This window comes from Amblyraja radiata, chromosome 1 (genome assembly GCF_010909765.2).
Source record: "Amblyraja radiata isolate CabotCenter1 chromosome 1, sAmbRad1.1.pri, whole genome shotgun sequence".
Taxonomy (NCBI): Eukaryota; Metazoa; Chordata; class Chondrichthyes; order Rajiformes; family Rajidae; genus Amblyraja; species Amblyraja radiata.
In genome coordinates, this window is record NC_045956.1 from 142521275 (window position 1) to 142535346 (window position 14072).

Genomic DNA, 14072 nt, shown 5'->3' on the forward strand with positions numbered 1-14072 from the left:
CCACCTTATTACGAATGCTCCTGTAAATGTAAAGAAGAGTCACCAACACTCTGTGACTTTACTCCAGTTTATTCATACTGTACATACATTACTGCACTAGCTGTACGTGGTCTGTCACGGGAACTAGAGAGAGATCAGTGGGTGGGGAGGTTGTAATTATACTTGTGATATGGGGAGTGGTTAGTAGTGGTGAGGTCACTATGTTAAAGGTGCATGCACATATCATCTACACAGACCATAACAGCACTCTTACTAGCATTATATTTAATGTCATGTTCCACACCATACACGGAACATATAGTAAGGAGCTGCTGGAGACCAGCGCTAGATGGACTAAAGACCACAAGATCATCTGCATACATAATATGGTTCACTAAAATATTACCAATCACGCACCCAGTGTTACAGGCTTTCAATTGTTTAGACAGATCATCAATATATAGATTAAAAAGGACTGGGGACAAAATTCCCCCTTGTCTAACACCATTGCTAACCCCAAATGGGTCTGAGACCCTATTGCCCCATTTTATTTGCATAGTCTGGTGGGCATACCAGTAGGCCAGAATTCTAACAATGTATTCAGGCACCCCTCTTTGACTCATTTTATCAAACAGCTTTCTGTGATTAACACGGTCAAAGGCTTTGGAAGCATCAATAAAGCACATAAGGATTGAAGAGTTTTTGCCTCTATATTTGTTTACAATCTCCTTTAGGGCATATATGCACAAGTCAGTGCCATGTTTAGCTTTAAAGCCAAACTGGTTATCTGTGGAGTTAACAAACTCATTTATTCTATCCAGCAGAACTCTTTCTAAAACTTTTGACAATATGCTGGCTAAAGCTATGGGCCTGTAATTATTTAGGCTGCCTACTTTACCAGCTTTGTCCTTAATGACCAGCACTAACAGGACAGACAACATTGAGTCTGGTAACAAGCCATGAATTATAAAGCCAGTAAAACAAATAGCTAGGAGAGGAGCTATCCTCATACTCGCATACTTAAGATGTTCAGCAGAGATATGATCCAAGCCACTTGCTTTGTTGTTGGACAGCTTGTTCATGGCATGATACACCTCATGTGACATAATCACCATCGAGTCATTACTCTCAATATTGTCCACCCTATACAAGTCACCTTGGACACAGTTGAATAAAGTGCTATAATGTTGCCGCCATAACTCCGCGATATTAGCTGTTCTGGAGATTCCACCTACAGTACATGGTAGAGATGTTTTGCAACTGCTAAGAGCTCTCACTTCCTTCCAAAAATCTGTAGCATTGTTACTTAGCAGCTTCTTAGCCATGGAATCAGCCCTCATAGCTTGCTCATTTTTACAGATGAAGCGAACAACATACTTATACCTTGCATTAGTGAGCTTCTTGTGCTCAAACACAGGCCCCTGTCTGGGTCTACCTGCCATAGCCCATGATTTGGTGGCTTCACGGGCTTCAGTATGATACTCAGCTACATACTTATTCCAGCCAGGTCTGATGTTATGTGTCTTATTTTTATGCTTGCAGTAGGGCTTACTGCCTACATATAAGGCGCTTACTATATCATTATACATGGAGCAGATATCTCTCCTATGCTTCATATCTTTACAATTAACATTGCTACATATTATTGCATCTTTAGGTAGATGAATATTGCTTAAGGATTTATCTGTATGGGCATAATAGGCTAGGATGTCTTCCTTTGTAAGCGTTGACCAGTCCAGTTTTTCTGTATTAAAGCTATTTCTATCTCTGGATACCACAGGTATGTGTTCAACATTTATTGTCATAGCAACAGGTATATGATCAGTCATTGCTGCCCCGTACAGAATGCTCATACACCCCAATGAGGCATGTGCATCAGCTGTACTAATACAGTGGTCCAGCCATGATGTGGTGTGCCACGCCTCACTAATATAAGTATAGCTATCTGTAGGTAAAAGCACTTTGCTTGACAATAATAAATTATTATCTTGACAGAACTGAGCCATATGATTGGCAAATAATGAGTTCCTATCTGAGATATCTGCATTCATATCCCCAATGACATATACACTACAATAATTATTGTTTTGAATGAAAGAATAGATGAAAGCAAGTCTATTTAAATATTCATCCTCATTCTGATGGCATTCATAGGGTGTATATACATTCAGGATAACAAATTCCTTGTCGTTGTGAGTAAAGTGTATGGCAATGCACCAGTCAACATCAAGCCGAATCACATTTACTGATGAGTCAAGCTTCTTGTTCCATAGAATAGCCACACCACCTGGTATCCTACCTCTGACTATTCCCATGCGAAGGTCAGTTGTAGACTCCCCAGCCCCATGAAAGTTGTCATTGAGAGAATTGAGTTTGTCCAAGTCTTGCTTCGCTAAGAATGTATAAAATCACGAGAGGAATAGATCAGATAGATGCACAGAATCTCTTGTTCAGAGTAGGTGAATCGAGGACCAGAGGACATAGCTTTAAGGTGAAGGGGAAAAGATTTAATGGGAATATGATTAAATGGGAATATGATTTTATGAGGGATAGCTTTTTCCACACAAAGGGTGGTGGGAGTATGGAACAAGCTGCCAGAGGAGGTAGTTGAGGCAGGGACTAGCCCAACATTTGAGAAACAGTTAGACTTTATTAAAAAACCTTATTGTTCATCTTTACCCTTTTTAATTCTTACGTCTCAGATTGAAAGTGAAATAGCCTTCATAAACATCTCATGTTATAATTCCACTTGCTTGCTTATTAAAATGCAGAAATGCCATCACAGGCAGGGGAATATAATTATAATACAACAAGTTAGTACTAAAAGTTTTCATTGTAAATATAGGCAAAAGTTACAAAAAGAGAACAGAATATACATTAAGAAGAATTGCATATTTCTTTATATGCTAGTACAATAAGCACAGTATTCAATCACCACGTCACCAAGTTACTATAGTCACATATTGCCCAATAATACGGAAAAACAACTAATAGAATGCAAAACTATTTTATCACAATAGTCTTACCATCAAATTTGATACTCCAGGTCATCAAAAAACCATCAGTCATTAGATAAAAGTTCCTTAGATCCTCTGGGAGTGAACAACAGTACTTCTATATAAATATAAAAAAATAATTGTTCCATGTGATAAAATTATCATTTGTTTATCATTGAATTATGTAAAATGCCTACAGTGCATTCAGAAAGTATTCAGACCACTTCACTTTTTCCACATTTTGTTGTTGCACCCTTATTCTAAAATGGATTAAATTCATTTTTTTAATTATCAACCTACACACAATACCCCATAATAAAAAAGTGAAAATAGGTGTTTAGAAATTTTTGCAGTAATTAAAAAGAAATGGTACACAAAAAAGCTGGAGAAACTCAGCGGGTGCAGCAGCATCTATGGAGCGAAGGAGATAGGCAACGTTTCGGGCTGAAACCCCCGCCACTCTACCACAAAGGCCTGATTGGTGGAGTGCTGCAGATATAGTTGTCCTTCTGGAAGGTTGTCCCATCTCCACAAAGGAATTAAAAAGAAATAACTGAAATATCACATATACATAAGTATTCAGTCCCTTTACTCAGTACTTTGTTGAGGGACCTTTGGCAGCGATTACAGCCTCAAGTCTTCTTGGGTATGACGTTACACACCTGTATTTGGGTAATTTCTCCCATTCTGCTCTGCAGATCCTCTCAAGCTCTGTCAGGTTGGATGGGGAGTGTCGATGCACAGCTATTTTCAAGTCCCTCCAGAGATGTTCGATCGGGTTCAAGTCCAGGCTCTGGCTGGGCCACTCAAGGATACACACAGACTTGTCACGAAGCCACTCCTGCAGTGTCTTGGCTGTGTGCTTTGGGTCGTTGTCCTGTTGGAAGGTGAACCTCTGCCCCAGTCTGAGGTCCAGAATGCTCTGGAGCAGGTTTTCATCAAGGATCTCTCTGTACTTTGCTCTGTTCATCTTTCCCTCGATCCTGACTAGTCTCCCAGTTCCTGCCGCTGAGAAACATCCCCACAGCATGATGCTGCCACCACCATGCTTCACCCTAGGTATGGTATTGGCCAGGTGATGAGCGGTGTCTGGTTACCTCCAGATGTGACACTTGGCATTCAGGCCAAAGAGTTCAATCTTGGTTTTATCAGACCAGAGAATCTTGTTTCTCATGGTCTGAGTGTCTTTTAGCAAACTCCAAGTGGGCTGTCATTTGCCTTCTACTGAGGAGTGGCTTCCGTCTGGCCACTCTACCACAAAGGCCTGATTGGTGGAGTGCTGCAGATATAGTTGTCCTTCTGGAAGGTTGTCCCATCTCCACAAAGGAATTCTGGAGCTGTGTCAGAGTGACCATCATGTTCTTGGTCACCTCCCTGACCAAGGCCCTTCTATCCTGATTGCACAGTTTAGCCAGTTTGAAGAGTCCTGGTGATTCCAAAGTTCTTCCATTTAAGAATGACGGAAGCCACTGTGCTCTTCGGGACCTGCAATGCTGCAGAAATTGTTTTATACCCTTCCCCAATTCTGTGTCTCAACTCAATCCTGTGTCGGAGGTGTATGGACAATTCCTTCATTTTCATGGCTTGGTTTTTGCTCTGACATGCACTGTCAACTGCAGGACCTTTCCAAATCATGTAAAATCAATTTAATTTACCACTGGTGGACTCTAATCAAGTTGTAGAAACATTTCAAGGATAATCAATGGAAACAGGATGCATCTAAGCTCTGGTTACTTCTGACCGGCTAACTTCTGACCGACATACACTACAAACCAACTGACTCACATGGCTATCTGGACTACACGTCTTCCCACCCTGCCCCCTGTAAAGACTCCATCTCCTACTCCCAATTCCTCCGCCTATGCCGCATCTGCTCCCAGGATGAGACGTTCCACACCAGGGCATCGGAAATGTCCTCGTTCTTCAGGGGACGGGGATTCCCCTCCGCCACCATAGATGAGGCTCGCACCAGGGTCTCATCCATACCCCGCAACACTGCTCTCTCTCCCCATCCCCGCACTCGCAACAAGGGCAGAGTCCCCCTAGTCCTCACCTTTCACCCCACCAGCCGGCAAATACAACAAATAATCCTCCGCCATTTCCGCCACCTCCAACGTGACATCACCACTCGCCACATCTTCCCATCTCCCCCTATGTCTGCCTTCCGCAAAGACCGCTCCCTCCGCAACTCCCTTGTCTATTCTTCCCTTCCCTCCCGTACCACCCCCTCCCCGGGCACTTTCCGTTGCAACCGCAAGAAATGCAACACCTGTCCCTTCACCTCCCCCCTCGACTCCATTCAAGGACCCAAGCAGTCGTTCCAGGTGCGACAAAGGTTCACCTGTATCTCCTCCAACCTCATCTACTGCATCCGCTGCTCTAGATGTCAGCTGATTTACATCGGGGAGACTAAGCGGAGGTTGGGCGATCGTTTCGCCGAACACTTCCGCTCAGTCCGCAATAACCTACCTGAACTCCCGGTGGCTCAGCACTTCAACTCCCCCTCCCATTCCCAATCCGACCTCTCTGTCCTGGGTCTTCTCCATTGCCAGAGTGAGCAACACCGGAAATTGGAGGAACAGTACCTCATATTCCGCCTGGGTTGCTTGCGTCCGGATGGCATGAACGTTGAATTCTCCCAGTTTTGCTAGCCCTTGCTGTCTCCTCCCCTTCCTTAACCCTCGAGCTGTCTCCTCCCATTCCCCCGCCCTCGGGCTCCTCCTCCTCCCTTTTTCCTTCCTTCTCCCCCCCACCCCCCATCAGTCTGAAGAAGGGTTTCGGCCCGAAACGTCGCCTATTTCCTTTGCTCCATAGATGCTGCTGCACCCGCTGAGTTTCTCCAGCATTTTTGTGTACCTTGCATCTAAGCTCAATTTTGAGTGTCATAGCAAAGGGTCTGAATACTTATGTAAATGTGATATTTCAGTTATTTCTTTTTAATTACTTTGCAAAAATTTCTAAACATACTTCTTCATTCTGGGGTATAGTGTGGATTGATGATAAAAAAATGAATTTAATCCATTTTAAAATAAGGCTGTAATGTAATAAAATGTGGAAAAAGTGAAGGGATCTGAATACTTTCTGAATGCACTGTACATTGTCCCTGTTGTTGATAGAAATTGGACGAAATGCTACTAAAACTACCAGCAAATGCTCATGATAAATCGATGACCATGTCATTTTATGTAACAAAGGTGGCATGTGATATAATGTGGAATTCATAATTTCTGGGATAATAGTAAAAAAAATTGTTTTATTACATGGTATTCTGGGATTGCAAAGGAAAATTCATATCTGAGATTCCACCCATTTTTGTGAACCCCATAAACTATTAATATATATTTTTTTAATTCCTTTTTCCCCCCACAAAGGATAAAATGGTATAATGCTGAAGCGCGGAGTGCCTGATCTAGGGTTAGTAACAGCGCGTCGCACTAGAAGTGAATTTCCCATCATTTGAACTCCCATTCAACATAATGGTTCTACAACCTCCAATTCACACTCCATATTTTACATTCCTGGCAACATTTAAACGATTAGTTTATCTCCGTCTCTTCCCCGCCCCCAGTGTAGGCATTTGGTCAAAAACAAAATATTGTGGATGCTGGAAATCTGAAGTAAAACAGAAAACGTCCCGAGAGTGCAATGGTTCAATATTTTCTGGTTTTAAAAATCCATTGCGAGATCTGGCTGGAACACAAAGCACCTCTGAATTCTACCTGCAGCTGCCAAATAATTCACTATTACAATATTATCCTGGAGTACAAAGAGGGACCACAACTTTTCTTTGCTACGGTCTTATTCAGCTTTGCATTCATTAAGTAGAATAAACATTACGAGTTGAAGAATTACTGAATTTGAGAAGTGCAGTTGTTTTCAATTAACATGAGTGCAATACAGAATTATATTTTTAACATGGGAATACATCTCCCAGCAATCAATTGATACCACAAGGTTCTGATCTACAAATGGCTGAAATAACTATTTGGTAGACACAAAATGCTGGAGTAACTCAGCGGGCGGGACTGGCAGCATCTATGCCTGTTCCGCTGAGTTACACCAGCATTTTGTGTCTACCTTTGATTTAAACCAGCATCTGCAGTTCTTTCCTACTGAAATAACTATTTGTTTTATAATTTAATGGGAGAAGCTATGATTGATGTAGAAACTGCCAACTAATTATTAAAAAATGGCTTAAGAAAGGAAGGAAATGTGAACCAACAAGGCTAAATATAAATCTAATTTTATATTGGAAGTTGGCAAAGAAAACCTCAATAAGGCAGTAGGTCAAGCAAGGTGCTTAAAGGAGATAAAGTACCAGATTATTATGGAGACAGATTAAAGTGCGCTTTAGACTTAAGAGCCACAATAGCATTGTGACAGCACAGGCAGGATAATTGATGGGGTGGTGTCATTCCTCGGCCAGGTTTCCATGAAGACCATTAGGCCAAGCTAATCAGTCACTATATGTTCACAAATGGTAAAGGCTTAGTTCACAAGTGAATAGGCATTCTAGAGAGGGATGCAGAGGGGTAATGTTAGTCAATTATATGGTTGAATCTCCGTTAGAAGTACAAAATTGCTCACCTGTTCCCATGATACAATCATATGACGTTCTGCTGGGTCCTTTTCTACATATCTAACTTCTGTCACACCAGGTCGACTTTCTAAAATAAAAGTTAAGAGTAAACATATTTGGAGATTTTTTTATTGTAGTTTTACCAATTTGTTAACGTCAGCTGTCTTTACTTGAATGGGGCAGAATAGCATAATTGTTAAAAATAGAAACAGGAGCAGACAAAGCCTGGCAAATGACAGATGGATATAGATGAGGGGCCTTTTTTGATAAGCTGATGGTTTGATTCCTGTGGCACTTTACTGGTCACAGACCCCCAGCCCAAGTTACAGCCTTCCACCGCAACCCTGTGTCTTTGATTAGAAATCCATTTCTGAAACCCCACGACCAAGTCACAGTGAATCCTGTAATTTTTATTTTTATAGCTCAGTCTACCATGAGGGACTTTATAAATACCTTACTACAATCTTTAGAGACAACATTCACTGGCCTACCCCCAATGATTGCCTTTGTTACTTCTTTAATTAAGTTTGCAAGACATGACTTTTTATGTGCCTGGGCAAAGCTATGTTAACTGTCCCTAATTAGTCCATCCTGTTGCGAGTAAATGCTATCCCTAAGGTTTCGCTCCAGTAACTTCTGTATCACTGACGTAAGGCTCACTGGTTTATAATTTCCTGACTTATTCCTATTTCCTTTTGTTTTTAAAACAACAAAGGAATAATATTAGCAACTCTCCAATCCTCTAGGACCTTGTCGGAGGCTAAAGAATTGAAAGATCTTTGTCAAGGTCAGCAATTTCCTCACTTGCATCTCTCAATAAAGCTAGGATAGATCCTACCTTAATGCTCGAGATCCAACATCATCACCTCCTTGATCTTAAAATGCCCTAGCGCATGGACATATACTCCATGTCTTCCATGTCCTCCTTCTTGTTGAAGGCTGATGTATAGCACACATTTAGTATCTTGTCTACCTCCTCATGATCCTGAGCATAAATTACCCCCCTTATACCACTTTCCCCATTACACTTGTTTTGAATGTATACATACAAATCATTGGAATTCTCTTTAATCCCACGGTCTTGCATGGGTATTTTTGTCAATCCTAATTCCCAGCCCGAGTTCTTTAGATGAAGGAATTAAATGCAACATCCCCAAGTTTGCAGATGACACAAAGCTAGGTGATAGGGTGAGCTGCAAGGAGGATGCTATGACTTGGATGGGTTGAGTGAATGGGCAGATGCAGTATAATGTGGATAAATGTGAGGTTATCCACTTTGGTGGCAAGCACAAGAAGGCAGAAGGCGAGGTGCAACGAGACTTGGGTGTCCTTGTACATCAGTCACTGAAAGTAAGCATGCAGGTACAGCAGGCAGTGAAGAAATCTAATGGCATGTTGGCCTTTATTGCGAGAGGATTTGAGTTTAGTAGCAAGGAGGTCCTACTGCAGTTGTACAGGGCCCTGGTGCGACAGCACCTGGAGTATTGTGTGCAATTTTGGTCTCCTAATTTGAGCAAGAAAATTATTTCTATTGAGGGATTGCAGCGTAGGTTCACCAGGTTAATTCCCGGGATGGTGGGACTGACATATGATGAAAGAATGGATCGACAGGGCTTGTATTCATTGGAATTTAGAAAGATGAGAGGGAATCTTATAGAAATATATAAAATTCTTAAGTGATTGGACAGGCTAGATGCACAAAAAATGTTCTCCATGTTGGGGGAGTCCAGAACCAGGGGTCACAGTTTAAGAATAAGGGGAAGGCCATTTCGGACTGAGATGAGGAACAACGTTTTCACCCAGAGTTGTGAATCTGTGGAATTCTCTGCCACAGCACGCAGTGGAGGCCAATTCACTGAATGTTTTCAAGAGAGAGTTACACAACTCTTAGGGCTAATGGAATCAAGGGGTTTGGGGAGAAAGCAGGAACGAGTACTGATTTTGGATGATCAACCATGATCATATTGAATGGCAGTGATGGCTTAAAGGGCCGAAGGGCCTACTTCTGCACCTATTTTCTATGTTCCTACTCCATTCATGTTCCTCAAAAGGCACTGCCCTATTTCATCTTTATAAACCTTCTTTTCCTTTATCACCATAATGATATGCAGGCTAGCTTGCTCTGAATACACATAACCTAACCTTCCAGACCAGCCTACAGTAGTTTGTCAAAGGCTGTGTTAAACCCCATGTCGACACCATCTCTCGCACTTCCCACATCAATCTTCTTCATTGCCTCCGAAAAATCTTAATCACATTAGTGAGACACAATTTCCCATGCAAAAAGCTATGCTGACTATCCCTCATCAGTCCAAATACATGCATATCCCACCTTTTAGAGCCCTTTCCAATAACATCTATATAATTAAAAGTGTCATCTTGACCACTTCCTGTCTGCGCTGTATATTGATAGAAAACCCCGGATGCCTGGACACGAGTCAGTCACTGTGCAAGAACGCAAGGGAGAGGCCATGACTGTCATTCTAAGCTGTGAATCAACTGAACTGTGAGTCTGCAATGTACTTGCAATAAATGATTTGTTAGCCCTTAATGACAATGCACTGAGTTGTTTGGCAATTTGGTGGCTTGCACTCTGCCTGGAGTGCTATGCAATTGAATGTGGTGGCCTGCACTCTGCCTGGAGTGCTATGCAATTGAATGCGGTGGCCTGCACCCTGCCAGGAATGGAATTTCAAGGAATAGCCATGAGTGAGCTGCCAGCCCATCAGCCCTGAGTGACTGAGCTGCCAGCCCACCAGCCCTGAGTGACTGAGCTGCCAGCCCACCAGCCCTGAGTGACTGAGCTGCCAGCCCACCAGCCTTGAGTGACTGAGCTGCCAGCCCACCAGCCCTGAGTGACTGAGCTACCAGCCCACCAGGCCCGAGAGACTTAGCTGCCAGCCCAAGAATCTATTCAGCCCACAATGCCCATACTAGCCCTCTGGAAACCAGTCCCTTCGGCCCACTACACCCATACTAGCGCTCCAAAAAGCCCCTCCCCCCCACTGGCCACCAATATTGGAATTGGTGGTGACGTGGAATATTGCGTTAGGAGCCAGCCCTCCCGTGTGACCATGGGACCCAACGGGTCCCACTTAGTCTAGTCCTTCTTTAAATTCTTTCCTGCTTCCTTTATGTTCTTCAATGGCAGTTTTCAAATTTCAGCTTCCTAAACCTTGCATGGGCTTTCTTTTTCTTTTTGACTAAACTTACAATATCTCATCATTCACAGTTCACAAACCTGACCATCAGTATCTTTTAAACTTGAAGGTATTGGGGTGATTCAGGATTTATGGAATGATGTGGCAAACAGGCATTAATTAAATTGAAACAAAAAAAAAAGACAGTGCTGGAGTAACTCAACGGGTCAGACGGAGTTCGGAGAGGCACTCTGGGTCTTTTCTGTAAACTAATATCTAGTTCCTATGAATTAAAATGAGAACTGGTCTTCAAAAAGAAAGAAACACTCTGTTCAGTTTAACTTGCACTAATACTTTAAGGCTATCAAATCTAATCAACCAGTGTGACACATTATGATTTTGTACCACTTAACCTATAAAGGGAGAGACAATAGATGAATTATTCATATTAATGGGCCCTCATTGAAACTCTAATGATGCGATCAGGGATGACATTAGATGGCCAGCTCCTGTATTAACAGATTGCTAAAGACAAATCACTGAATACACAACTCAGGATGTGTCTAAATGTAGAAACAAGGAACTGCAGATGCTAGTTTACAAAAAAAAAGTCAGGAGTAACTGACAGAGAAAGGAATTTCAGTGGCAGGGGAGAAATAGGTGCGAGTCCAGTGGTGTACGGGGAGGAGCAAAGTGGAGAGAGAAAGAGGGTGTGGGGAAGAAAGGAGAGGGGTATATTGGAAGTTACCTAAAATTGGAGAATTCATCATTCATACTGTTGGATTGTAAACTACCCAAGCAGAATGAGGTGCTGTTCCTCCAGTTTGCACTTGGCCTCACTCTGGCAATGGAGGAGACCCAGGACAGAAAGGTCAGTAAAGAAATGTGAAAGAGAGATAAAATGAGAGATCCGCTAGGCCTTAGAGAACCAAGTGCAAGTGATAGGTGAAATGGTGTTGAGTCTGCGCTTGGTCTCGGCGAAGTATAAGAAGTAGATGAGCTTGAGGTTCAGATAGAGGTTGGTAGATATGACATTGTGGGGATTACCGAGACGTGGCTGCAGGAGGATCGGGTATGGGAACTTAATATTCAGGGTTATACATCCTATAGAAAGAACAGGCAGGTGGGCAGAGGAGGGGGGGTAGCTCTTCTGGTGAGGAATGGAATTCAGTCCCTTGCAAGGGAAGTCATAGGGACTGAAGAGGTAGAGTCACTGTGGATTGAGTTGAGGAATTGCAAAGGCAAGTAGACACTAATTTGTGTTATCTACAGAGCCCCAAATAGTAGCACGGATGTAGGGTGTAAGTTGCGGCAGGAGTTAAAACTGGCATGTAACAAAGGTAATGCCACTGTGGTAATGGGGGATTTCAATATGCAGCTAGACTGGGAAAATCAGGTTGGTTCAGGACCCCAAGAAAGAGAGTTTGTAGAGTGCCTCTGAGATGGATTCTTAGAGCAGCTTGTAATGGGGCCGACCAGAGAAAAGGCAATTCTGGATTTAGTGTTGTCCAATGAACCAAATTTGATAAGAGAACTCAAGGTAAAGGGACCGCTTGGAGGTAGTGATCATAATATGATTAGTTTTAATCTGCAATTTGAGAAGGATAATCGGAAGTGGCAGTGATAGAAACATAGAAAATAGGTGCAGGAGTAGGCCATTCGGTCCTTCGAGCCTGCAACGCCATTCAATATGATCATGGCTGATCATCCAACTCAGTATCCTGTACCTGCCTTCTCTCCATACCCCCTGATCCCTTTAGCCACAAGGGCCACATCTAACTCCCTCTTAAATATAGCCAATGAACTGGCCTCAACTACCTTCTGTGGCAGAGAATTCCAGAGATTCACCACTCTCTGTGTGAAAAATGTTTTTCTCATCTCGGTTGCAGCTGAACAAAGGGGATTATGAAGGCATGAGAAAGGAGCTGGCCAAGGTAGACTGGAAAAGGATACTAGCAGGAATGACGGTGGAACAGCAATGGCAGGAATTTCTGGGCATAATCCAGAAGACACAGGATCATTTCATTCCAAAAAGGAAGAAAGATTCTAAGAGGAGTAGGAGGCAACCGTGGCTGACAAGAGAAGTTAGGGATAAAATAAAACTAAAAGAAAAGATGTATAACACAGCAAAGAGTAGCTGGAAGACAGAGGATTGGGAAACTTTCATAGGGCAACAGAAGGAAACAAAATGGGCAATACGGGCTGCAAAGATGAAGTACGAAGGGAAGCTGGCCAGGAATATAAAGAAGGACAATAAAAGCTTCTTTAGATATGTTAAGGGAAAAAGAGTAGCAAAGTCAAATGTGGGTCCCTTGAAGGCAGACACGGGTGAAATTATTATGGGTAACAAGGAAATGGCAGAAGAGTTGAACAGGTACTTTGGATCTGTCTTCACTAAGGAAGACACAAACAATCTCCCAGATGTACTGGAGGACAGAGGATCTAAGGGGGTTGAGGAACTGAAAGAAATTTTCATTAGGCGAGAAATAGTATTGGGTAGGCTAATGCGACTGAAGGATGATAAATCCCCTGGGCCTGATGGTCTGCATCCCAGGGTCCTCAGGGCGGTGGCTCTAGAAATTGTGGACACATTGGTGATCATTTCCCAATATTCAATAGATTCAGGATCAGTTCCTGTGGATTGGAGGATTGCTTTTCCCCCTAATCCCACTTTTCAAGAAAGGAGCTAGAGAGAAAACGGGGAATTATAGATCTGTTAGCCTGACTTCGGTGGTGGGAAAGATGCTGGAGTCAATTATTAAAGAGGTAATAATGGGGCATTTGGATAGCAGTAAAAGGATGAGTCCAAGTCAACATGGATTTATGAAAGGAAAATCATGCTTGACTAATCTTCTGGAATTTTTTGAGGATGTGACAGGTAAAATGGATGAAGGAGAGCCAGTGGATGTAGTGTATCTAGACTTTCAGAAAGCCTTTGATAAGGTCCCGCACGGGAGTGGTGACTAAAATTAGAGCGCATGGTATTGGGGGTGGGGTGTTGACGTGGATAGAAAATTGGTTGGCAGACAGGAAGCAAAGAGTAGGAGTGAACGGGTCCTTTTCAGAATGGCAGGCAGTAGCAAGTGGAGTGCCGCAAGGCTCGGTGTTGGGGCCGCAACTGTTTACCATATATATTAATGATTTGGAAGAGGGAATTAGGAGCAACACTAGCAAGTTTGCGGAATACACAAAGCTGGGTGGCAGTGTGAACTGTGAAGAGGATGTTAGGAGGTTGCAGGGTGACCTGGACAGGTTGAGTGAGTGGGCAGATGCGTGGCAGATGCAGTATAATATAGATAAATGTGAGGTTATCCACTTTCGTGGCAAAAACAAGGGGGCAGATTATTATCTCAATGGGGTTAGGTTCGGTAAGGGGGA

General features: G+C 42.8%; 1 protein-coding gene across 4 annotated transcripts in view; it reads right to left on the bottom strand.

The window, feature by feature from the left end:
* The window catches only part of tpgs2 (tubulin polyglutamylase complex subunit 2), a 41551-nt gene that overhangs the window by 25772 nt on the left and 1707 nt on the right, over positions 1-14072 (bottom strand). For 3 of the 4 annotated variants that reach the window (XM_033032219.1, XM_033032211.1, XM_033032234.1), the window contains exons 2-3: positions 7563-7642; positions 3006-3093 (exon numbers count right to left, since the gene is read on the bottom strand). In XM_033032219.1, coding sequence (XP_032888110.1) covers positions 3006-3093; positions 7563-7642 — 168 coding nt within the window. Of the gene's footprint in view, positions 1-3005; positions 3094-7562; positions 7643-8392; positions 8423-14072 lie in introns of those variants that run through there. The other variant, XM_033032227.1, reaches the window with a different exon arrangement.